Source organism: Centroberyx gerrardi, chromosome 8 (assembly GCF_048128805.1).
Source record: "Centroberyx gerrardi isolate f3 chromosome 8, fCenGer3.hap1.cur.20231027, whole genome shotgun sequence".
NCBI classification, from domain to species: domain Eukaryota; kingdom Metazoa; phylum Chordata; class Actinopteri; order Beryciformes; family Berycidae; genus Centroberyx; species Centroberyx gerrardi.
In genome coordinates, this window is record NC_136004.1 from 13,582,446 (window position 1) to 13,609,270 (window position 26,825).

Here is a 26,825-nt window from a genome sequence, read left to right on the forward strand (position 1 = left end):
ATGAAATTTAGGTAAAATTTTTGGTGTCCATCTCCCTGTGCAGGCCAGGTTTTACTGTGGCGGAAGTGGAGCCGCTGGGGGTCTACCAGTTCTCACCTGACTCCCGCCAGCTGGTCATCGAAGAAGACATCCAGACCATAACTCTCTATATTCAGCGACTCTACGGTTCCCGTAGCAACCGCACCCGCCTGTCCTTCGTGACGACCCCAGGCAGCGCAGCTGCGGGAGAAGACTTCATGGCCGTACAGAACGGCCTTTTGTTCTTTGACATGCCACGCCAAACCAACACCTCGCTCCGCCTCTCGATACTCGACGACTCCCTTTCAGAGCCTGATGAGCTCTTCCACGTCAACCTGACAGATGTTCACGCTGTTACTCCAGACCTACCGTGGGCTGACACCTATCCTCGCCTCAACCCTCAGCACAGCGTGGCCACGGTCACTATCTTGGCTAGTGATGTGACCGGCGGAGTGCTGAGTATTGGACCCGGACTAGTCCAAACGGCTGAGGACCAGGACGAGGAGACCCAGCAGGAGCGGAGGGTGACTCTAAGGGTTCGCAGGTCCGATAGTCTGGCTGGGTCTGTGAGGGTTGGGATCCAGGCGTATGGAGGTGTGTGTTTGTTTTGTTGCACTGCTCTATACAGATGAATGATGAAGGATTATATTGGAATGAAAATATATTGTAATTTACTGTGCTTATATCTTTGCTTCTAATTGTGTATTTTCATCCAGGTGGGAGCATGACAAGTTCACCTCTGCCCTTTGCTCTGGAGCCCAATGGGACCCTGGCAAAGGAGGGGCAGGACTTCCAACTGGAGTCCACTGTAGTGTCCCTGCAGGCCGGGCAGAGCGAGGCAGAGGTTATCCTCCTCATCCTGGATGACTCAGAGCCCGAGGGACGGGAAGTATTCTTCATCTACCTCAGTGACCCCGAGGGAGGGGCGCTGATCACTGACAGTCCAGACCAGCAGGGCTTTGGGGCCTTTGCCAAAATCATTATCCTTGGTAAGATAAAGACAGAAAGATCTTTATTTTCCAGAGTCAGGTATACACCGAACATCAAGAATGAAGTAGTATTGATTATTGGCCCCTTTACAGTATATGCTGGCGAATTAAACTTATCTAACGTGTAAATCTGTTGGTATGTCCTCCTAGACTCCATCCTCTCCTGATGATAACATTAGATTAATCCCAAGTGTCTCATGTGGATCACTTCCCTGCCCTAATCAAATGGACCCATAGACATGACTTTGTTATCTCACACAGTGATTCAATGTTCTGCTCCAGTTTCACTAATACAATTTCATTTGAAAGTAGGTCACTGTTGCCCCGACATTAGTCTCAAATACTATTTCGGGTCTCATGGCACTTACTTATCACATAATCACTTCCCTGGTCAGATATTTGATTATTCGGTGTATAGTATATCATTGATTACACAATGAATGGCTATGCGGTTGTACAGTAATCAAATTTGTACTCACCATCTCTCTATCTCTCTATCTCTCTCTTTGTCCCTCTATCCATGCCAGAGAGTGACTTCCATAACGGTATAGTGGGGTTCAGTCTTAGTTCTGTGGTGGGCCAAGTTCTGGATGAGGATTCAGAGAACAGAACTGCTCTGCTCTACCTGCAGAGGCAGGAGAACAGGTAATCGAACTACACTTCATAAAGCAATGGAAATATTTGCGTTTTCAGCTACCAGTGAGTCAATGTAATGTTTTTTTCTGTGTCTAGTTATTAAGCGTGGTCTGTCTCCCTCTGCGCAGAGCCTTTGGGGATGTGCAGGTGTTGTGGAGAGCTACGTTCAGCAAGGTGGATCATGACCTGGTCAACAATGGAGTCAACCTGACCCGAGAGCTGCTGCAGACCTCAGGGACTGTGCTGTGTAGGAGAGGAGAGATCATCTGTGTTCTCACTGTGGAGGTCCGGGATGATGAGGTGAGAGAGAGAGACACAGAGAGTAGATAATAATAACGGATGACATATAAATACTCACACACACATAAAACAAAACAAACAAAACCTAATCAGTGCCAGTGAGAGGCCTCACTTGTGGAGGAGGTGGATGGCACAGATCGTTCTTCTCTCTCAGTGGGAGGTCTGATGTCCGTACCAAAGGCAGCAGCCTTTCTCCTCATCTTGTAATCCCATAAAGTGTTAGCTTCTGCAGCTATTTGCAGTAAGGGACACAGTCGTTAGAGCAGACTCATAGGAGGACAGGGAGACACTTCTCCGAGATCAAGCTTTCCTCCCCCTCTCCCTATGGCGTCCGTCCTCCTCTTCTGTTCTTTTCGTCGTCCTCTCATTTCACTGGCATTCCTGCCCATCCACTGCCCACGTCCTGTCCTGATAGCGGGCTGTGGGAGTGGGCTATTAGAGGCAGTTTGCTGCACACAGACACATACATGCCCACATGGTGCACATTGCATTTCCTATATACCAATACAGACAAAAAAGCATTTTAGATTTACAGTATGTTTGAGGTAATATAATAAGATAAGATTCTACCTTCCTATAAAGATATGCAACGTAGTTTATAAACAACAGACAGCAAATGTTTTGGGATAATGTCTCAATTATAATAATGTCTCAGTGCACGAATCAAAAAGTTAGGGCTTACACAGCTCCTCATCTGTGTTGCCGTAGGAACCGGAGCACCAGGCGTGGTTCCTGGTGGAGATTTATGAGGTGGGTGACGGCGCTGCCATCAATCAGACCGCCCGTTTTGCCAACATCACCCTGGCGGAGAGCGATGATCCTCGGGGCTTGGTGTACTTTGCTGTGGGCTCCAGACTGCCCATAGCCACCATGAAGACCAAAAGGCTTAGTCTGCAGGTCTACAGACAGGCGAGCACGGCTTCAGCCATGTCTGTACGCTACCGCATGCTGGTGAGTAACAAACACAAATATGCAGTAACTAAACACACCCATACACATGGCGCACAAATGCATACAAACAAATGTGGTGCAAATGTTTTGAAACAATATTGGTCACTGCCGGAATAGATGTGTAACACTGCTATTTTGTATGTAACACATGTGCATGATCAACCACTTGCTGCTTACGCTCAACCTTTGCCTTGATGGTGTCACTCCCTGTGGTGGAAAATCTAATTTTCAATCTAGGCCAATTCTGATTTAATCTATTTACTCATCCAAATAAGATTTCCCCTCTATCACTGAAATCCTAACACCTGAACCATGTTTGTCTGTCTCTCTCTGACCTGATTTTGTGTGATCTGATTTAAGCCTTCTTTACACAGCTGACCCGGCTAAAAATGCCGTAGCAGAGCCAGGATAGAATTAATCATGATCAATTTCCACAAGCGTTCGTTATCCACCTTTTACCTGGTATGATCATCTTTACACTGCGGGAGGAGGATCCACAGGAAACACTGTCTCTCATGCAACAATAAACTTTGTTTATCTCCTGATTGTTGTGTGATATCGTTTTAAAACTAGGCCATGAATACGTCTGATAGATTCAAGACTTTTCCATTGATATTTCTAGTTTTTGTAGCTAAACTGCTTAAATCAGAGCCAAGTCTCTATTAACCTCGCTTTGATTTATTGCGGTTCTCCCTCACCTCAAGTAGATGGCAGTTGACTGTTCGCCACAGTTTCCTGCTCATAGCCAAACTTTCAGGCGCACCTTACGCACAGGTGAAGGAGGCTTGTTGTGGCGGCAGGTGGTTACCATGGTTACCATGGCATTTGCACAGGAATTTCTCCAGCTTTATTTTACACAGAACAAATGCTGGGTCAGGTCTAGCTTTTCTCCTGCTTTTCTCCTAGGTTGTGAGGTGGGTCATGTCCAGGTTATTTACTTTATTACCTCCCTTTTCCCCGGCTTCACATCTTTACACAGAAATCATCCCCGGGTCAAGTCCACCGATAACCAGCGATAATATAAATACTCTGTGTAAAGATGGCTCTAGTTCTGAGTTCCAGCAGACACTGATCTTCTAATCTAATCTGACTCTTTCATAACACTGTCATTACATCAGGCAGTTAGAAAAATGTAATTACTTTATGTCATGCTCCTAGGGCAGAGCTCCAAGATTGGGATGTTGTAGTCACAACTGTTGTAGTCTTTTCTCTGTGCAAATTTTTCCTATTAAACGCTACGGGAAAAGTAGTGTAGTTATGCTACAGTTGGACATCGATCATGAAGCTATCTTGCAGGAGCATGACAATTCAAAACTGGATTAATAACAGACTGTTTACTTAATCTCATTTACTCCAACCATGTGCAAGATGCTTCCTCAGAGAAATTTAGGACGAAACATTGTACAACATAGTAAAAATAACTACTTTATTTGATATAATCTTAATTTGTACAGGCTTTTTGAAATGGAGGACCATGAACAAAAAAGGCAGTTCTTTAACATTCCATCTGATACGGTTGAAAATCCCTTGAAGCTGACAATCTGCCCTTTAACCTCGCAGTCATGTTGTTATTTCACATCCAAAATAATAAGAGGCCAAATGAAATCAGCTATTTATTTCATTGTGGATCAGGACCTGGTCATGATAAGCAGTTCTCAGATTGGGTTTTATTGATGTTTATCAAGTTCAAAGAGACCAATGTTCCCTCCTTCTCTCCTCCTCTCCCTTTTCCCCTTCCCTCCCTGCCTCCCTTCTCCCCCTTTCTGCCAAGGATCATGAGATATGTGTTTGATCCATAGTTTCGCTATCTAGCTCAGTGGCTGGCAATCACACTATTTGATATTGCAGATCAAAGGAAAGAATGTCTAGTGCACTTTACAAGACTCAAAAACATCACTGGGACACATGGCCACGTCATCTGCTTTCATCTCTCAGTAATGAACCAGGTTGTGAGAATATTGATTTGATATTAAATAGACATGAGGTTTTACAATACATCTGCTTTCATGTGCTTCTATCAGATTGTGGCTTTTTGTCATTTCCATTTTGTGGGTATATTTCAAACCAGACAAAGTACGTAGTATGCAAAGTATTTTACAGAATAATAATACAGTCAAACATCCATTCACCCATCCATGCTTTCATGTCTGTCACTCCTCAACTCACTCTTTCCATCTATCCATCCTAATTTAACACACACCCCTGTCTCTGTGTTTTGCCTCTAGGAGCTTCCCCGGGCAGAGGCGGTGGGTCCCTATATGATCTGGCCCGCTGTAACGGGGGACTTCGTTAAGCAGGAGGGCGAGTTGACGTTCGATCTGGGCCAGCGCAGCGCGTCGTTGGACATCACCCTGACGCCTGAGCAGGCCTCGTCCAACCCCACGCCCAAGCGCTTCCAGGTGGAGCTGTACGGAGCTTCAGGCGGGGCCAGGGTGCACCCGGAGTACGGGCTGGCTAACGTCACTCTGGTGTCGAACGCAGACAGCCAGGCTGTGTGGGCCTTGTTGGACCAATTACATCAGCCGCTTGATCCGACCATATTGGAGCGGGCGCTGCAAGGACTGATCAATAAGGTCTCCACTCCTCTCACTCCGGAGCAGATGACCGCCGTGTTCGAAGCTCTGGGGAAGGTGAGAGGGTCGGAGAGAAGATAGAGGAAGAAAAGCATGTCTCGTATACTCATTAATACCCAAATTATGTTCCTGTTCCCTTTTTTCAATCACCCTCATTGAAATTGGAGGTGAAGACAACAGATGATAATTAACTCTGCAAGAATAGAATGATGCTTTACTGCCCATTTATATTTGATTTTAAATTTACACAGACAGCCTCAAACTTTTTTTTTCTTTTTACTCACTAATGAGGGAAATATTTGTGTCTGCATGTCCTTGTGTTGTCATTTTTTCACCACTTTTAGCCAGTGAGTCAGTGTAGTAGTTTGCGTCAGGCAGCTCTACCCTAAAGGGCATACATCGCCTCCTGTACAATACTCTGACGGATCTAAGGACCAGTTTCTCTTCTGAAAAGGTCTCGGATGTCACTCTGCACGACTACTGCTACCACCGCTGCTCCGATGTTAGAGTCTACACATCAGGCTCAGTCAGCCTCCAGACAAGCGGAGACACCACTGTAATTTAACTTAACATGAGGGAGAGAGTGCAGAGGACCTTAAAGAGGGGCGGAAGAGAGGGAGCAGAGACAGCAGAAATGAAGGAGGAAAGAAAGGGGAGTTGTAGAAAATGAGAAAGCGTGGGAGGAGAGAGAGAGCGAGAAAGAGAGAGAAAGATGAAGGGAGGGAGACATTGCAGACAAAAAACGCATTAAGCTGCATAACAGTGAGGCCTAGACGGAAGAAAGCGGCAGTGACAGAGCCAGGAGCGGTGGAACAAAGAAACGTGGCGCTCTAGAGCTTAATCAAACACGGATCACACATAGTATATCAGTGACAGATACAACTGCAAACAAGAGTAGACAAATGCAGCTAGAGCAAACATACAGTAGATTCTCGATGGATTGTAATATAGGATTACTTTTTCTCGCTGACTGTGAATCACCGGTTGCTATCTGTTACTCATATTCCATTATGGTGGGTGGTTTTCTGTGTATGCTGGATGATATCTGTAGATGGAGGAGGGTTGGAAAATATTGGTCATAGTCAAGACAGACAGACACATATGCACAAGGAGGACATGTGTGCACCATTATTACCTCCACGCATACTCATTTACAACCCCGTTCAACCACATACACACCAATGCACACTTGCACACCATCCCTCTCCTCACACACGTTTTCTCTGTCTGTCCTGGGCCAGGTGCTTGCGGAGGCAGAGAGGACCCCTATGGAGGAGAGCAGCCGGGGGTTGACCTATGACCTGCTGTGTGCCATGGCTAACTCCAGCCGAGCCGACACCCGGGGCGTCAGCCAGCTGGCTGAGGTGGCCGAGCGATTCGCCTTCTCCCTCCTCACACACAGCCAGTGTGGAGAGCAGGGGCAGAGGTCAGTCCTCCCGCTCAGAAAGGGTGGAAGAGTGTTTTATCAAACGTGCAGAAGGCTTTTTGGGGTCTTAGTCTTCAGAGATTTGTGTGATATTCTGCTTTGTGTGCAATGAAATGTTAAGATGTTGAACATGTTGTATTTCTCCCTTCCATATTCATGCTACTATACAATGCATGTTACATAAATACACCATTCTTATCATTTTTAGCTAGGTGTTCACAATCAGTATTCTAAATGTGTACTTCTTTCATGTATCTTTGTGTAATTTCCGCAGAGGCAGCGTCATCCTGGACAGCTGCCCGTACATGTCCATCTCTGCCCACCACTTGTACCCCACTGAGATCAATGGATACTTTTTCACGGGCCGCAATGCGGACACCTTCCGGCTCCCCGACACCTTGCTGGAGGTACCGGCCCCGACTGCGGGCACCCTGGCACCCTCAGCCTGCCGACGGCTTCAGCTGACCGAGTACACCACTGAGCACTGGTTCCTGACCAACGACAAAGCCACCTCCCTGAACGGGAAGGTAGGGAGGCAGTGAGATAGTTTCACTTCATGGGAAATTCACCCTACGACAATTGTTTATATTTTCCTGCTGGGACATTCTAGACATCAGGTCATTCATTTCACATTGGCATGGATTAACTGTTCTGTAATGTGGTGTTTTTTAATTACATAGAGTCTCCTGTATACTCACAAGAGAATATCAGATTGTGTTGAAATTGATTATGATTCATTGCAATGATAATGAAATACTGTAGTTTGTTTACTTAGAGAGTTGGAGTAGCGAAACGCCTTCTCCCCAGCCGTGTAGCGGAGGCTCTGTACCGCCAATACCACCTAATGAAATTAAAGTCAATCTATAATTGATCACCTCAGCAGGAGTATCATTTAATGACACCCCATCCTGCTTTGTCACAAAATCCTACAGACCACTGAAGAAATGTATTGATCGGAGACAGCAGGTGGCAGTATTGTCCCAATATAAGCTCTCCCGGAAAGTTACAGTGGATTTTACAGCTGAACTCTCTTTGTCTCTTTGTCTCTGTCTATGTCAAGGTTTTCTCAGCCAGCATCCAGGGCAGAGGTTCGCGACCCCTGGCTGATGGTAATGAGGTGGTGTATCGTATCCACACCCCCGGCCCGCGGGTTAAACCGGGCAAGTCCTTGTGCCTTCTCTGGAACCAGGCCGCTGAGAGGTAACCCTTTTTTTTATTTTATTTTTCATTAATGAAATATTCCATCTGTGAGACTATGAACTTGTTTTCCCTCCCTATAACAAGATATTTTGTCAGGTACTTTTAACTAAATACAGGATGCCACTCCAAATCTCTTGACTACACTGAGTCCAAAAGTTTCAATGGTTCAATTGTTTAAGTCAATGTGTTGTCTACAAAAACATTCCCTTTCTTTTGCTCATTATTCTCAATTAAATAATTTAAACGCCTCTGATACACATGTATTCACATTCATAACCATCTGAATATGTTCTAAGGCTGTTACTCTATGCTCACTTATGTCTGTCATCCGCACACTTACTGGGTCAGTAAGGCCAGTTTGCTACGTGAAGTGCAAAGGTTAAAGTTCAACCCCTGACCCAGGCCTCTCTGTGACCGTGCGTGAAGTCACATCACTTCCTGTTTGATATGTGCGTTCAGTCACCTCCGCTCTGAATCCTCCCACTCGCAGTCAGTTTGTCGAGGACATTCCAGGGGCTTGGAACGGGACTTGGCAGGAACAGACTGTTACAGACTAAGGTTTGGCAGGTTTGGTTTGGCCAGGAACAGCTGCCTGGGAGACGTATTCCAAAACAGATGAGAGAACTGATATGGAGAGAGAGAGAGAGAAAGAGAAGAAAAAGATGGAGGGAGAAACAAAGCGATAGACAGGGAAAGGAGGTTGTTTAAGTTTCACATTCCCATTGTCCCATGGCAGGTCAAAATTAAAACAATGTTGTAACACGTTATACAGGACCTTGTTTGTTTGCTATTGAAGAGCGCTCTCATAATACCTGTCTGCAGGTTGTGTAACCAAAGGTGTGGATTAGGCTCATTAAATCCAGCACAAATATGACTGTAATGTTGTTGGGATTGTCACGCACATCTTTGAAGTGTAATGGTGACAGCAGGTAACACCCAAACAAGCCAAAACACCACAGAGCTGGGTGTTCACACTCGCAGATACGATGATACCTCAGGCTGATTGCCTTGTTATTTGCCTTGTCTGTGTAATGTTATGCTCTGTTGTTCGTGTGGTGTCTTAACTTGTCTCTCCTCTCCTCTCCTGTCCTCTCCTCTCCTCTCCTCTAGCTGGTTATCAGACGGTCAGTTTTGCAGAGTTGTGGAAGACAGTGGGAACTATGTGGAGTGTGCCTGCTCCCACTTGTCTGTCTACACGGCCTACGCAGAGATTGCTGCTCTCGCATCCTACAACGAGGCCTTCTACACCTCGGGATTCATCTGCATCTCAGGTACACAGCGTCTTCGGTCTGTGTCTTCTGTTCCGCATTCGTCTTCTCTTGTTTTCCTGTGTGTTCTTTTGTGTCTGTTACCCTCTCTCTCTCTGTCTTTCTGTCTGTCTCTCTCCTTCTCCAGTTTCATAACCGACTCATAGTTGGCTACATCTAATGGTTTCATCTTCCATATTCCGCCCACACAGTTATGAATGATCACAATGTTGATTTTATGTAAAACACTGTAGGATTGATATTAGTTCCATGGATGACATGTTTTTCTCTCCCCCCTCCTCAGGCTTTGCCTTGGCCATCATATCCCACGTGCTCTGCTCCCGTTTCCCCATGTTTGCTGCCAAACTGCTCACTCACATGATGGTGGGCTGCCTTGGGACCCAGGTAATGCACTTCTGCCCCTTGTGCAGTACTGTAGTAGCTCACTGTACAGGCCACAGCGAGCACTAACACCCACAGTGCACTGCCTATGAGTCAGGCTGAGGCCTTCATACTCCCACACCAGCCTCTGGGTTTCAGTTTTGGAAAAACACCATTTGTTTCTCTGGCATTTTCATCTACTCCCATCTACTGACTCTCTCTGAAGCAATATAATAATGGCCTTAAATATAGATGGATAGGGAACCTTTGCAAGTGGTTATAGAGGCATACGTCTCTCTGCAGATCAATTTTCCAAGTTGTATGGATCAGTAGCTCACATACATTGACACAGTCACACACGCTGTGTATAATACAACACACACACACACACACACATTCATGCTTGCATGAACACATACTGACACACACAGAGAGAGAAGACACACACATACATATACACCTTTACATAAAAACATATTTTCACATGAATGCACACAGCACACACGCACAAACACACCCCCAGCCCCCCTTGCCAGCCTCGAGAGATGTCACCGATATTTTCTTAGAATTGTGCACAGAGCTGAACACACATCATCAACAAATGTGGTGGTTGCGTCCTTTGCGGGCCGGCGCGTCCTGACAACAGAACCATGCCCCCCGCACCCGAGCCCATTAAAAACGCAAGCTGTCATGTAAGCGGTGAGCGAGACAGATATGTGGCTGGAGGGGAGTTACCGTGAAGGAGCTCACTCCTTTCAGCTGGTCCCGACTGTGTGTGTGTGTGTGTTTGTGTGTGTGTGAGTGATTGCGGGACTGGTAATTTTCCACTGGTCCCCACTCTCTTTGGTTGACAAACACGAGCCCCTACTAAAGCAGACTGTCGTTGGGGGCTAACCACCTCGGGCTCGACCTGTTTATGGCCCCAGCAGAGCCCCTGAACCTAAAAGGGTTTTGGATGGAAAATTCCGTCCTGTTCTGTCTCCTTGTTGATACTGTACTGTACGTTGAGGCCTTCTTTCTTGGACGCGCACGTGTCTGAGATTGTGAGGTATAGTTTATAAAATACATGTGTTTGTGTGGCCTTCTAGTCAAGGCCGGCCGACGAAGGCCTGGTAAGCTGTGTTCCAGACCGTCACACTGAAGGCCTGTAACTGAATGTGCTCTTACTGGTCATCTGTTGCTGTTGGGAATATTTTGGAGGTAATGATGAGCGCGCAGTGCAGGATGTGCTGAATTAAAATAGACCAATTGACGTCATTCTCCTCACTTAACTGTGCACTTTATCTTAGATCTAAGAAGGCTAGCTGGAGAGAGTAAAAGCAAAACTTCCTTTTAATACCAACCCCAGGGAGGAGATCTGTTTGTGAAGTCTGCTTCCAAAGTCTGCGTCTTTCTGTAATCTTTGTGTTTGTGTCCAGCATCTGCCTAAGGTTTGGATGTCTAATTTCAATAATCTTGGTGGATAAAAGAACACGGCAATCCTCTCAAGCATCCAATGTTCCTGTTTCCTTCGTGATGTACGTAGACTAATAAAACAGGGTAATATTAATTATCAAACCTAAGCTTAAATAACACAATGGGAGCTAATCTGCATCTATCCACTTGAAGGTCAAATTAGATGCCTGGATCCAGGGGATTCAGGGGGTAGTGCTTAAGGGATAATGTGAAGTTCTTTAGCAATTCAGCCTCCTTTCAGAAAAAATTAAATGCCTCATCACTCAGGAAGCATAATTGCTCACTTCCCACAAATAAACTAATTTACTGATGCCTCGGGGATGGAATCTTTCTACTCGGTTGATCAAAACAGAATCTTACTATCACGGTTGACGGTTGATTTTAATGGATATGCTACTAAAATGCATATTTATGATATGAATAAAAGCAAACAATAAGAGAAGCAAATGTTCCCCATGGGATTATAAGTGAGGATAGTCATGTTCAGCTCTTTTCACAGATTGCACGGTACAGTACATGGTTCTTGGAAAAAAACATCACTGTAGAGCCCTGTTTATTCTTTTAATAGTGTAGCACAAAGAACCTGAGTGTCAGTGTGTGTGTGTCTGTGTGTGTCTGTGTTTGTGTGTCTGATATGACCCAGAGTTTTTTGACACGCAGCCGAAGAGTTCATTGAGGTCAACATTTTCTATCAGGGTAAACAGACCAAGCTCCACCACACCACAGGCTATATTTAACCAGCTTTCACTCACGTACTGAAATGTGATTGAAGTCCCTGAATTAGGTCACACTGTATACAGTCCTGTGATGTATACTGAATATAAATCCTATACTAGCAGGTGGCTGGAGATATCAGTCTGCACACCTTCGTCTTACATAGAGGCTTACATGCATTTGACTAGCAGCGCCAGTCTCTTAACCACAGAATCAAAATTGCAATGGAAGTATGTTGAAGGAGGTCAGCAATGTCTACAATGTCAGTCAATTGATGTGTCAGTGAAGAGCCGGCATTAGTCCTCTATGGCTGTTGAACTGACGCATCTGCAACCCTGGATTTGAATTACAATCCCACCCCAACATTTATATTTACAGTCTTGATAGGCATTAGGGTTAGGGTTAGGGACAAGTGTTGAATTTCTGTATGAAAAAGGCCAGTGCTTCTGCATCTGTGGTAGAAGGGATGTGATTAGTGGCTGAAACGTCTCCTGAACCTCGGGGGTTTGAACCTTGGTCATGCCTCACCATTGATTTGAAATGTCAAGTCCGGCACCAAGAACCTCTGACAGAGATGGTTCTCCATCTGCGGCGCTCGGGCTGTAATTAGTCACTGACGCTGCCCTCTGTGGGGAGAAAATTAAAGCTGCCGGTTTGATTTATCTCCCTCTGCAGCAGCTACAGTCTAGCTAGAAAGATGTAGAATAATATCTCGCCTTTCTGTGAGAGGATTGAGAGTAGGTGCAGGAGATGGAGGAGTAGAAGCGGAGGTGGAGGCTTTAGGATCTATTTATCTAACTACCTACCTACTTACCTGTCTATCTGTCTCAGTGTCTTTGTCTGCATTCCTTCCTACCTTCCTAGTTTCCAGTTGGGGCACTGTAGGATGTCACAGGCCTGAGGATAGTATCTTTAGCTATTAAACCTCCATGGAAAGACGAGTAAGAGAGACGGAGGGAGAGCGAGCAGGAAAGACAGAGAAAAAGAAAGACACTAGACAGACACTTATCAGACCTAACATGGTTAATGTGACTCTGATACTACAAAGAATTGTATCAAGTCTATCCATCATCGTATTCTCTTCTGTTCTCTCAGGGCCTTATTTCTGCACACCACATATTTTCACATCCTCAGTTTTGCTTCTGCAGCCAGGGAATTGCGTACAAGAAGATAAGCTACAGCAGCAATAGCCCTATTCTCAGAGCAACACCGAAAAAAAGCCTTGCATGGTGAAAGGGAAATGTCCATCTCGTCTTCAATGTCCCCAGGCAGCTGATGCGGGCTGTACGATTGTTTTTGAGTGAATATTAAGTGTGTAAGCTAATGCCGTCAGCGGCATTTTGAGTGCTTTGGTAGTGGTCAAAAGAAGTCATGCCAGAACTTTTCTTTCTTCTCGCACAATCAGAGGAAGTGCAAGGATTGGCATTATAACTCGGTGAGACTGGTGTTTTATAGGGAGGATCTCTAAAGATGTGTGTGAGATATATTCTGTAGGCCGACAGTTTTTGTAAGATGGCTTTGCAGAAGGAAGAACATCGTGAAGGGGTGTGTGATGGGGGTTGGGGAGGGGGGGTCAAACGGGATGTGCCAACTGACCTGTGTTGGTGTCAAGACGCCCACAGGGTGACAGAGAAAGGCCATTGACAACGATACAGACGTCAGACCTCCCACTGAGGGAAAAGAATGATCTGTACCATCCACCACCTCCATGGAGAGACCTCTCACTGTGAATGATTGGGCTTTGTGCGTGCGTGTGTGTGTGTGTGTGTGTGTGTGTGTGTGTGTGTGTGTGTGTATGTCACATCTGAGGCTGTGCGGTGACAGGCCCTGGCCCAGGCCAGCAGTTTGCCCTCCCCTCAGCAAGACAACTGAAGATTGTCTGTGTGGAGTGGAAATTTACCCAGTGGCTATGTGCTGTATGCAAGGCTCACCTGGCTGTGTGTGTGTGTGTGTGTGTGTGTGTGTGTGTGTGTGTGTGTGTGTGTGTCAACCATGTTAGGGCTCTTCACACGAGCGGCAATAACGCACATTTACCCTGGGCAATCAGACAGCAAATGCCATTAACAACTGACATGACTGAAGGCAGGGAGTATGTCAGTGTACACAAGTGCAAATGCAGACCAGGTTTTGTGAGTGTGCCCAGATTGGCATCCACACAAGCCACATTAAACACAAGGCCACTGCTGTGGAGACTCTCAAACTCTGAACGTGCTACCTCCCCATCATTCCAACATCCTCACATCTAATATATTATTCAAACTGAGGATTATTTATTCTTTCTAAAGAGAATCTGTTTATTTTGTTTCCCCCCTCCCCATCTTTCAGCACCCCGGGCAATTTCCCATCTCATTTATATTCATCCCTTTCCCAGTAGTTTTAAAGAATGGTTCTTAGTCACTCTATGCCTTCAGGCTACAGCCACAGACCCCAGATACAGAACAAAATATTATTTCCTAACATGGCATGGGTTAGTTTCTGTGTTTGTCTCTTCAGATCTTCAGAGTGGTCCAGGGAAAAGTGAAGAAGTCTCTTTTCTTCTCTCTCTTCTTTTCTCTTTCTCTTGTGTTGGCATATCCTTGGGGTAGAGTGTTGTTCTTCTGTAGCGTTGCACAGGTACATTAAACATTAAACGTACAACTTTGCTTTCCTGCGCAATTCAAGTTCTTGTTGGCCCTGATTTAATTGGATTTGCATGTCAACATCTACATTTGAGTGACTTGCTGGAATTCTCCCTGTCATCTGAAGCTGCAGAGCACGGTATTTTACAGCCATGTGTTACGTAAGGAGATAATCACTGGTGCCCCAGCCATTTTCTGACCTGCAGGATGACATAATATATGTGTCTTTTATTAACTCGATCATATCACAAGTGTTGGTCAGCTACATAACAAGACCACTGTAATCATCCATAGTAGAATGCAAAGTAATACAGTGTGCCAGGTAGATTTTTGCTTCCCCATCAATTCAGATCAGGTGCTCAGTAGAGTGTGTGTGCGCGGGTGGGTGGGTGCCTTTGTGGGAACGGAAAAATCGTCTCTCCATCTCTATCAAAGACAAAACACAATTTAATTCCTCATCCATTGTGATTTAATAGCACTCCACATCCTATTCAGCCATTCCCACACACTCGGTTCAGTGTTTACTCCCAGTGGTTCCAGTGTTTTATTCCAGTATCTGGGAGGTGTTTAGGTGACTCTTAGTTCTGGTTATAAAGGATTTCCTGTTAGCTCTGGGACTGGATCCAGCAGACAGAAGTGCTCTCCTCAGCCCACAGACATACACCCGCGCGCGCACACACACACGTACACACACATTAACCCCCCCCCCCCCCCCCCCCCTACTCACCTCCCACCACCCTTACTTCCCGTCTCTCAGTAGAATAAAAAAACTGTCTGATTGCTGTGGAGATTCCTAAAACGCACTTCCTGGCCGTTGTCGGGGGGGGGGGGGGGGGGGGGGGTGCGGGGGATTAGGTTTTGGATGGGGTCACACTCTGTTCCTCAGCTCTCCAGGAAAGGAGACGCATGAATTGCACAAGACATGACCTTGCTCATTTTATAACAGCGTAAGAGCAACACAGTTCTTTGTAATGAGGTGACTGAGAAAGAGCTTTTCCTGAGAAAGTTTATCCATTCCTGTTATGACCAATCAATCATTAAATCAATAAACAGTGTGTGTGGGTGTGTGGGTGTATCTTGCTGACGTCAGAGAATATGCCTTATCCTCATCGGAATGATGCGGATAAAAAATGAGAGAGTAGAAGAAAGAAATTAGTGAGGAGAAGACGGTGTTTACTCTTTGCTTCCTCCTTCTCCTATTCCTTCCCAGACCTTTAGATCAGTGGAACATCGCAGGGATTTTCACACACTTTTTATAAAAGTAGATTTCTATCCAGTGAGTTTTTCTTTACTCTCTAGTCTGAGCCGATGATTTTTGGTTGCAGTTGTTTAAAATAAACAGCAAGATAAAGTACCCACCATGCTCTTGATAAGATTTTAATGCAGTGCTAAGCTCTGTGCTGTCTGTCAGCCCTAGCTAATGGCAGGCGAGTGATGTAATGGTATAAAGTAACAGGGGCCAGGGCCTGTGGTACAGTGTGTGTGTGTGTGTGTGGGGGGGGGCTGACAGGACAGTGGAGAGGTGAAGAGGGCCTCCTGGGAGGGTCACATTACGCTCCACTGGCCGGATAGACACCTACTGTAGTCCCGACTCCCCTTTATCTGACCCATCTCTATTCTACTCGGCGTCTCCCAGTTTATCACCGTTGGAAAGGTTTCTTCCTTCCATCCAACAGAGCAGAACAGTCTGTTCATTCTCTTACATGGTGGAGGAGCTTAGACTTTCTTGGCTTTTCCCGTCTCTCGTGATATTAAGGAATGAAGCCTAACTACACTGTGTAATATGTAAGTTTTCACTGGTCAATTTTCTTTCATTTCTTTATTTTCCTGTTTCACTCGTTCTTTGATCTGTCTTTTTCTCCCTCTGCCTTGCCTCCCTCTCCTCTCACCCCACGTCTGTTTCTAAAAATGAGTACTTATGTGTTCTGTTTCTATTCCCTGCCCGCTCCTGCTGCTGGGCTTAGCAGGGAGCTATGGTCTATGAGCCGCAAAAGGCAAAAGTCTCTCTCTCTCTCTCTCTCTCTCTCTCTCTCTCTCTCTCTCTCTCTCTCTCTTTCTCTCTCTCTCTTTCTCTCTCTCTCTCTCTCTCTCTCAGGAAGTGACTGGCCACATCCTGTGTGAGTCATCAGTTTGACCACTAATGATACTGACACATGTTGCTTTTCCCTAATCTGATTACAGACCCTCAGCTGATTCTATGACCCCCCCCCCCCCCCCCCCCCCCCCCACTAGTTTATGTCATCACATCTCATGCTCTTTCGCGACATGCTGAGTACACTACACACTCAATTAATCTTATTTGTGCGCACTTCATACAACATTCAAGTGTATTTGTATTGTAACCACCCTCTGTAGCCCTAACCCTTCAAGATTATCTCTAGTTATTTATCTACCAAGGTGGGACGACACCCACAGACACACCTACACACACACACGTACACACAAACACATAGTCTTCTGCTCATGCGGGCCACCGAGCAGCCCAGTCATCATAGTGGCCAATAAAGGTTTCCATGGTAAACCAGTGACCGATAAGGAGAAACCAGTTTAGTTCAGTCATTAACTCACTTTGTTCAGTGTTAGTGCAAATGGCAAAGAAAGGATGCTATTCATCAGTGTAGTATTTGCATTGCATTGTCCATTTTATATAGGTTGTGTGTGTGCATGTGTGTGTGTGTGTGTGTGCCTCATTTGTGTGCAGACATGCAAATGCAAATGTGTATACTAGTGCCTGCACCTGTCTGCACCTGTATGTGTTATTATATTGCGAAGTTAAGAGTTTGATTAATCATATTGTTTTCCTCACCATCCACCATGCTGCCTCAGACTCTGTCCTTTCTGGACTCTGGACATCAGGTCACACTCTCATTTTTGCCAAGTCTGTGTTGCCCTAACAGCCGGTGACCCCAAAAACTACCAGGAAGCACTGAACTTTCCCCCCATTTCCAGAAAAAGCACAGCAATGGGAGGCCACAGCGGCCTTCCTCCTTCATCAGGACTCTGTAACTAGCTCATGCCTTTCCTGGGAGCTGTGAGACATGGAGCAGCACATAATCCAAGAGCAAATAGTACAACTTGTTAATACCAAGGGCAATTAGTTCAAAGGTGGCTGGATGCTTCAGACAAACACACTCTCAGACAGTATAAAAAAGTCACTGTGTGGAGTGCTTGGCACGGAGCAGCATGGTTCGGCACCGCTCCAACTGTTAATACAGCTCCTGGGACGTGGGGCCGGGCAGTTCATTCACTAATTCAATACAAAGAAATAAATATAGTAGAGATTCACATACAGACAATCAATGGGAAACATGGATATTCAGCTGTAATATATTGTATGCATTACTTTCATATTACTTTCGATTTATGGTACAAAACACTTCCTGTGCTCTGGATCATCGAAATCCAGAATAAACCAAATCCATGATCTATTACTTCCCTTGAGCTGTAATGTGTTAACCAGAGAATTATAATTTGAGAATTTGAAAGGCAAATGTTAGCGCTGTACACATCAAGGCTCTTTTCGGTTTTGTTAAATAGTTGGTCAAGCAATTAGGCCTAGCCTGGCTATTGTCCTCGAGTTCAGGACGTACCGGGCAGCTCTTGCCTGATTCAGTGGAGTCAGTCAGTTTGTCACCAGGGACCTTATCAAACCAGGCTGTCGACACCATGACTGATGAACCAACCAGCACCCCACGCTTGTCTAAGTGCCCGATCTCCTGCTCTATTTTTGGAGCTTGCCTGCTTCTCTTGGCAGGCCTTTATGTGTAGAGAGGAGTGAACTTTGGAGGTTGAGAGGACTGAAAACGCGTGACCAACCTGATGGTTGGAGTTGTGTTTGATTTGATTCAACTTGTTTTGAAGCTATTGAGGTCAGTGGTGTTGTCATTCTAGCTCTTTGTTAGCACTGGTTTTCTAGGTTAGGTTGAACAGGATTTTAAACAGTTTCCCAATTGTTGTAACTTACAACATGAGATGTTTACCAGTAAAGGAGTCTGTTTTTACCCATATTTTACAATTAATATTCATCTAAATATGCAGTAAATATTTGTGAAGATTCAGTTGAAGCCATTTGAAGCCATTAAACCATTTGAAACTATAGTGTAGGGCCCCTAGTGAGAGAGAGAGAGAGAGAGAGAGACAGACAGACAGACAGACAATGAAGAAGAATAAGCTTTATCATGCCAGCTTAAAAGCCTGAAATAGAAAATGAGAGTGCTGTATGCTGTCGCCTAACTTCCTCCAAGAATCAGTAACTATTGAATGGAGGAAGGAAATGGTGACTGGTGTCTAATCAAATAGAGCTGTGTCTATATTAAGGCCTTTTGTTCCCGGCTTATCAGCAAATTGTAATCAGCCCACTTAGTCAATTTATTTGGATCTTTGCTTGGGTCTCAGGATTGTCCTAGGCATGACATAAGCATGGGAGTTTAAGATGAATGTTTCTATGACGACAAGTGACAGGGACAAATACAATATACACAAGAACACATGCACACAGATACACACACGCACTCTCACACACACACACAAGCACATTCACATGCATATACACACATGCACACACACAAACACACACACACACACACACACACACAAGTGATATTCACCAAGAAACTCTCTGCCAGCTCTGGGATGTCATCCTTAGGAAACTCACACATACACTTGCATAAATGGATGCAAACATACACATACATGCACAGGTGGCCGCGCGTGTACATATCCTCTCTCGTAACCACACACACACAAACAAAAACATTGACTCAGCCACCTCAGATCAATCTCGGGCTTCTCCAGCCTCCAGCTCTGACCCACAGTGACCTGTAGGGGTCACTGTAGCTCCACAGCCAAAGTCAAGTTTAACAGCAGGGTGAATGAGCTGCCTGATCAATGGCTCCCCAGAGCTCTGCTCCTATTTAATGACTAGACATCTTTTTGGAGCTCACTAATAAATTACAGGACTGTAATCCAGAGAGAAATGTTTTGAGCCAAATCCTCTCTCTCTTATTCTTATAAATGATTCACCAGAAAGCTGCACAGATGTTTAAGCTGTAAACAGCTGGCCCCTTAATATACACAAACAGAGTCTTAACAGCCAAACAAGGATTCCTCTATGGATTAATCATAGTAGCCTTATTGTAAAAACAATGCAAAGTTAAACAAGAAGTATAGGAATGAACCAAATTCTTACATTTTCGATTTTAGGAATTTGAATTGATTGCATGTAAACCTTATGATATAAATCAGATGCAAATCGGTGTGCTAGTCTAGTCTAGGCATGGTAGGTGAAGAGGGGCCAACTGAGCTATAATGCAGTGCATGACAGTACAGCTGTAGCTGTGATTAAGTCTAAATGACAGAGTGAGGTGTCACAGTGTATAGCAGGATGTGTGGGGGCAGGAGCAGAATGAATGGAGCATACAGTACTTAACTTGACCGGACCCTTCACATATTGATTGGCTGACAGCCGTCCATTGACAGATACTTAGAGCTGCTGCAGATCAGCCAATCTGCACGGAAGGGATCGATGGCCTATTGGACAGCAGTGGATGAGACTGTTCTAGCAGGTCCATGCAGGCATCAACAAGTCTCTGGAGGGGGAATGAGAAGCTTAATTATGCTATCCCAAGTGTTGGTTATTTGTAAATCGTTCAAAGTTAGCGATAACTTGATTCAAACCCAGTCAGAACTCATGACCTGACTTGACAGGGTCCGATATGATGAGCCAATGATGTAATATGCACCCTTCATCCCTGATCAGTGTGATTAGATAGGCACTGCATTGTGATCCCCCTGATAGCTAGTTGCAGCATGACCGCACCACCGATCTGGTGGTGATGCAACAGGTCACCAAGGAAACACCCGTGGGTGTGCATGCATGCGGACACGAGTACGTGCATGTTCGCGTGCCTCCAGCTTGCTGTCTACCTGTGATGTAACCCACATGGCACTGTCAAATTGAATTTCACTAAATCAGATCAGCAGACTCGTGTGCATATGGCTTTTGAGCATGGACACAGTCAGGATGACATGTCTCACATAGTATAGACTGTCTTTCTGTGTGTCTCTCTCTCCCTCTCTCTCCCTCTCAGATTCAGAATAGATTCTGCATGAAGATGGCAAGATGGCATGTGCTATTGAATGAATAAAAAGGCTTTGAGTTTTGTGCTTCACATGAACTCTGAAGGGCCTTGAAACCTGTGGAAAAGAATGAAACTCCTTTCTTTGCTGTAGTATATTCTCTCTCTTTAATTACATCTTTGCAATGGTATTTGTGAATGTGACTGAATAGTAGCCATGTTTTCAAGATGTATGCTGTGTGGCATTTTGTCTGATGACCCTGAGTGGTGTAAGGCAACCATGGTAACCGTAGACCACAGCTGTCTACTGTGGGTTACTCGCATGCATACACACATCATGTATGCACACAAGTACACGCACACACAAACAGAGGTTTGTGGTAAAGCAGAGTAGACCCATTGAGTGTTTAGGGAGCTGACCTTGAGCAGCTGGTTGCAATGTTTTTATAGCTGTGTGTATGTACATGTATCTGTGTGCGTGTGTCATGTGTCTTGCAGCCCAATGAGCTCTCTGTCTGGTCCCCAGACTGGCTCACACCAGATGTTGAGGAAGGAAATTCAAGAGGCATCTTAAAAAGCAGCCTTTTTGTGATAGAAAGCAGCTGTAGGTTTCCAGCTACAGACACTCTTTCACAGAGGTGTGAATGGGAGAGAGGAGAGGAGGCCTGCTGGAACGCTGCTGAATGTGTTTTACGTGGGTGGTACTGCTGAGATTCCCTGTGTGAGGGAGTTAGCAAGAGAATTGGTAGGAGATGCAGCAATAGCAAAAATAACATTGGGAGTAGTTTGCATCCTCTTGTGTTGTCATTAAATAGGAAGGCTAACTGACAATTGTTTATTTATGCAATCTGGGCTTGTTTCCTGACGATTTATAATAAAAGGCTAATCTACAAGGAAATCAGAGTTGAACTAATGACACTAATGACACTGTAAACTTGTTGACGCTGTAGTTTCAGCTTGTTTTAGCTGCCTCATGCTCTACAAAATGCTGACAGCCCACTATTGCTGTGTCACGCAGGAAACATTGGAATGTCACAACAAGCCCGCCTTTTGTGCAGCCCCAAAACCTGCGGGCTGTCCGTCCGTCATGTATGCTGGGACTATATCAGTCACTCCCAGCGTACGTGATGCTGGACCCTGATACTGTCTCTCTCTCTTTCTCACTCACGCACACACACACACACACACACACACACACACACACACATACATACATACACACACCCACACACATACACATACACGCACACCTTCTAGTGTATCGCGATGTGTGCTGATGTCAGTAATTGCAGAGGGATTGTGGTGGTTGTTTGGATGTGAAACAGAGCGGAGGGGAGTGGGTGTTTATTTGCCAACAGCTGGCTCAGCCAGGAAGCCTCAGTCTGAGTTTTGACCTAAAACACCAGTGAACTTTACTTCTACACTCCGACCTTAAGCAACTGAACATGCTATTAAAAACCACCAAGATAGTTACTCACTAGCACAAATGTAAAGAGTATGTTGTGGTGAACTATCCAGTGAAACTCAAAATGTAGAACACACTGTACCGGTAGCACGGTCAAAGCTAAGGACTTGAATCTTGCCCTTTTCATTTTGATATTCCCATAAAGCACTGAACTACTAGAACATTCAAATAATCATTACACTGTATTCAGCATAAAGTTATTTTGTAGATTAAGTTTCGCTCATTTCTGTTGTATGTCGTATTTTGTTTATAACATTGTCTTGCAACATTGCAACATTGCAACATTATTTTCAAAAGTAACAAACCACTGACACAAAATCAGTGGCCTTGTAGTTGTGGAAATGGACTGTGTAATGTCTATTCTCTTCTGTTTTTAATGTGATTAAAGTAACATTTCAGGCCGCCTCTCTCTCTCCCTCTCTCTCTCTCTCTCTCTCTCTCTCTCTCTCTCTCTCTCTTCTCTCTCTCATTGTCTCTCCCCCTCGTGCTCTGGCAGCCGCAGCCTCTGTTTCCATCTGAGTCGTGAAGCAGCTCACGTAGGGCTTTTGCTGTTTTTCTCCTCACCACCTTCTCTGTCTGTCTTAACGGCCTCACGTGCCTTCTCAGCCAATCTTAAATCACCTTACTCTTCTCTCCTTCTCCTCCTTCTTGTCCTCCCCACCCTGGCCCACTAACCCACCTACCAGCCATCCCCAAGTGACCCGCTTCTTGCGACTGGCTGTCCCATGCGGTGCAGAACGTAAATCACACACACACACACGCACACACACACATATAGATCACACACATGAATGCGAGGACTGCGGCACGTGAGGAGACTGATGATGCTTGCACATGTGCTGTAGAGGCCTGCAGTAAACATGTTTACTCTCCAAGTGAACGCCGTTCTCACTGACACACTTTCAGTCGTGCTGCAGCCAATCACATTCCTGAATTCCCTCCACTGATTTTATGAGAATTTTATGAGTCAATATTCACAGCAGAGCAGAATAGTTGCAGAATTTTTAAAGCTGTCATAATGTTACTTTGCTATTGGTTGTTTATAATTCTCCATATTTAAACTGAATTCACTAAGGCTGCTAGAATGGTCTGAAGAGAGGAGAGGTGGAGGGATTGGAATGGATGAGACAGCTAAAGTTGATGGATCGCAAGGCTTTACTTTGGTGAGGGGATGGTGAAGGGAGTGGGGGTAGAATGATAAGCTTATATTTCTCTCTCTCTCCCTCCCCCTCTCTCTCTCTAACCTCTCTCTCCCTTTATCTCTCTCTGAACAAAGGCAGAAGAGGAAACACCCAGGGTGCAGGCTGAGGCTGGAACGAGCTAGATCAGACCGGTAGCTGTTAGAGAGAAGGGGGAGGTGAAGGAGAGAGGAGGAGGAGGAGGAGGAGGAGGAGGAGGAAGAGGAGGAGGAGGGGAAGAGGAGATGAAGGGTGGAGCAGACGATGGAAAGGGAGTGGGGGGCGGGATGAGGAAGAGGTTTGGATGAGGAAGGTTGGCGGAGGGGAGAGGTGGGGACTAAGTGTTTTGGACATGAGTCTAGATGGAGGGTCTGGCAGGCAGACAGCTAGCTAGGGCCCCATTCCCTCAGTGATGTAATGCTCCAGGCAGACGCTATTTTTAGCCACGCTGGTACACTTAGCTACCTTAGCGTCAGCACACAGGGCTATCGATCAGCAGCACAGCTCACAGGGAGGATGGGAGCTGCAACCACCAACAGCACAAAGCTGCTGCACCACCATAATATTGTGTTTGCTCTGCTATTCTTTGTTTGGTACTTCAGTCTTCCTTTGATCTCCATTGTTCTTATATATAAATTGCAGGATCCATATATTTATGATAATGTAGATCACGTTTTCTTTTGTTTTGTAGCGTATGGTATTTTGAGCCGTTTTGCCAATGCAGCCTCCGATTCTTTCTGTGTTGACGTATCATGTTGATAAGGCCATTTGGCATTATGCCAGTTTGCTGTCAACTTCTTGTCCTTGAACATTTCCCACTGTTGAGCTAAGGTCTGGAAATAAGTGTTTTGTTGCTGTCAGACCTCCTCATCATATAAAAGAGGGGTTACATTTGAAGATAAATAGAATCTCTCTCAAGGCAGAAAAACAGTTGCTGCTAAGATGACAACCCAGCCAATCCCATGCAGATCTGGAACAAAAACAACAACAACAATGAACTGACAGGCACCCATGTGCTATAGAGCCACAAAACAGAGGAGAGCCCTCTGATTGGGTATTTAGCTTTGGAGATGGACCAATAGCACTCGATGGTCTTGGGCACGATGACAAAGCCACATGAAGAGCCTCTATTTTATAATATATAATATTCTCCAAGGCCTCATCCTGGCCTCTGTGTTGCTTATTGTATCTTATCTCTCTCTCTCTCTCTCTCTCTCTCTCTCTCTCTCTCTCTCTCTCTCTCTTTCTCTCTCTCTCTTTCTATCTCTCCCTCTCATTTGCACTCTCTGGTCATCTCCTCTTATTATAATCTCTCTCTCTCTCCCTCATTCTCTCTCTGGCCATCTCCTGGGTGTGTGGGCAAAATCGCGTGTGAGTGACACAGGGTCTGGATATGTAATCTTTGTACCCAGGGATCATAAATTAGAGGGATTTCAGTTGTTTGTGCGGGTGTGTGCTTTTGGTGGTTCCTGTTTCACCAGGCATGGGCGCACGCAAGCACGCACACACACTCAAACGCTCACACAAACTGCATGGACACGACTTGTATTTAGAGTCCTGCAGCAGCACCTCCCAGTCTTTGCTTTGAATAAGTGTGCAGCCTGAGGGTCTAGACAGGTCGACTCCTGGGTGTCTCACACAAAGGAGGAGGAGGCCCGGGGACAAAGGACAGAGCCATAGATTGGGCTCTGATTAAAGCCACATCCGCACCTGTCACCTCCCCTCCTAGCTAGCCCGGCCCCATGGCAGGTCACCATTACCTCAGCACCAGCATGTACCTGTCTTATTCGCATACTGGACCGAACAATGGCCACAGCTGTAGCCGTCACCTCCCTACCTACTTACCTAACCTCTCCTAGCAGGCCTTACAATCAGGCTGCTCAGCTCATTCAACAAAGTCCTAACCTATACCTGTGTTGTCTTTGTGCTGGACAGGACAAAGGCCACATCCGCACCAATCCCAGCCCTGTGGCATACAGTGCTGACTATACAATCCTTTAAAACACCACAGAGCCTGACCTGAACCCAGATTTCTATCAACAGCTGATGGCAATCTGTTTGTATTGTCTCTCCTCAGCACCGTTCAATCGACAGGTACAGGAACTATGCCAGCGCAGGACAGTGTGATACAGCTCGGTTTTGAAGCGTCTAGCTACCCCTCCTGCATCCTTACAGGTGACTGTATAATGAGATGCTATGATGTTACAGTCACAGTCAATCAGTTCACGGCGACGGTTGCATGTCGGTCCTGATAAGATGCAGAGCCACTGAGAAAAGGCCTGCAGGGTCTGACTGCGCTCCGTCATGAAACCGGCTTGACTCCCTGTCTCCCATCCGCCCCGCCTCCCCCCTCCTCTGCCTTTACCCTGAAGTTAGAGCACTCTCTAAGGAAGACGCTGGGTCATCTGTCATGGCTTTCAGCAATCCTAATCATAGGCACAGACATACCGACGTTCATTGTGCTCGCCTTAAATTCGGTTAGCTCCCGTCAGGTTAGACAACTCTTATCTACGTCACACCCTGCACTCCCAAGTTTAATAATAGCTACAGTTTGATTGACAGGTTGTGCCCTCTCAGCAGGAAGCTTGAAGTTTCTGTGAAGTTTCTAACTCCTGCAGATATTTGTCCTTCTTCAACTTAAACTTTTTTAGATACAAGTTATTTCTTTTAAACACCTAGCCTAGTGCAGCCAGATCTACATGAGCGTTTCAATGAGAAAGCTTTGCTGCCTTGGTAGCCACACCATGTAAACCCCACACAGAAAAAAAAGCACCAGAGAAAGATCAATTTGCTGTGTTTGTTTGGAGGCTTGTCTGTTAGACTTCCATGTAAATTGTCTCCTCTTGACAGTTTGAGTGTTTCTACACTCTGTCTGTGGTGATAAAACTACCTTTGACTGCACTCTGTCCAGTCAAAGTAATCGCAACAGCAATCTTTATGGCTGGGTTGAGTTGAACAACAGTCACAACATGGACCTAGTATCTACACTGTGCACTGTGTGTGTGTGTGTGTGTGTGTGTGTGTGTGTGTGTGTGTGTGTGTGTGTATGTATGTCTACTAATCCCACCCATGATGTCACATGTAAATCCAAAGTGACTTAATCAAATGTTACGCTCCTTTGTCCTTTGTTTGATTTATCCTCATTGGTCTAAATATACAGTTTCAAGCTGTGTGTTTTATATTAGCCATAATGTATTCAAGGGAGCATTCAATCCACGAATGCTCCCTTCTTCTAGTTTGACTGCTTATTTTAGGGCCTTTTGAAAGCCCAGACGGCCACAAGACTAGATCTACTCAAACTAGATCTAAATAAAATCCTTATGAAATCCACTCTGATCTATTGCTTCATCCCAGTCTAGTCCACCATACCTGTTTACCTGGTTTCTATCCTTGGCCTGAGCCAGTTCATTCCTAGCCCAAGGCCTTGGAGGACACACACACAGACACACACACGCCCTTGCCCGTCATCTCTCTCCCTCTTATGTCATCATTTCAGCACAGGTCAATAGTTATCCCTGGGGCTATTAGAGTTGTCACTAAAGGTTATAATAATGGTTTAAATAACAAGTCACTCTTTAGTAAGAGCACTTCTACTTC

The 26,825-nt window shown here is 45.4% G+C and overlaps 2 protein-coding genes across 2 annotated transcripts in view; one reads left to right on the top strand and one right to left on the bottom strand.

Moving 5' to 3' along the window:
* Positions 1–26,825, bottom strand: part of gig2p (grass carp reovirus (GCRV)-induced gene 2p) — a 359,050-nt gene that overhangs the window by 231,099 nt on the left and 101,126 nt on the right. The gene's annotated exons all lie outside the window — the stretch shown is intronic.
* The window catches only part of adgrv1 (adhesion G protein-coupled receptor V1), a 124,469-nt gene that overhangs the window by 55,706 nt on the left and 41,938 nt on the right, over positions 1–26,825 (top strand). The window contains exons 77-87 of the mRNA XM_071927478.2: positions 44–616; positions 742–1,007; positions 1,535–1,652; positions 1,772–1,943; positions 2,652–2,894; positions 5,120–5,524; positions 6,709–6,893; positions 7,168–7,420; positions 7,954–8,093; positions 9,204–9,364; positions 9,645–9,745. Coding sequence (XP_071783579.2) covers positions 44–616; positions 742–1,007; positions 1,535–1,652; positions 1,772–1,943; positions 2,652–2,894; positions 5,120–5,524; positions 6,709–6,893; positions 7,168–7,420; positions 7,954–8,093; positions 9,204–9,364; positions 9,645–9,745 — 2,617 coding nt within the window. The remainder of the gene's footprint in view (positions 1–43; positions 617–741; positions 1,008–1,534; positions 1,653–1,771; positions 1,944–2,651; positions 2,895–5,119; positions 5,525–6,708; positions 6,894–7,167; positions 7,421–7,953; positions 8,094–9,203; positions 9,365–9,644; positions 9,746–26,825) is intronic.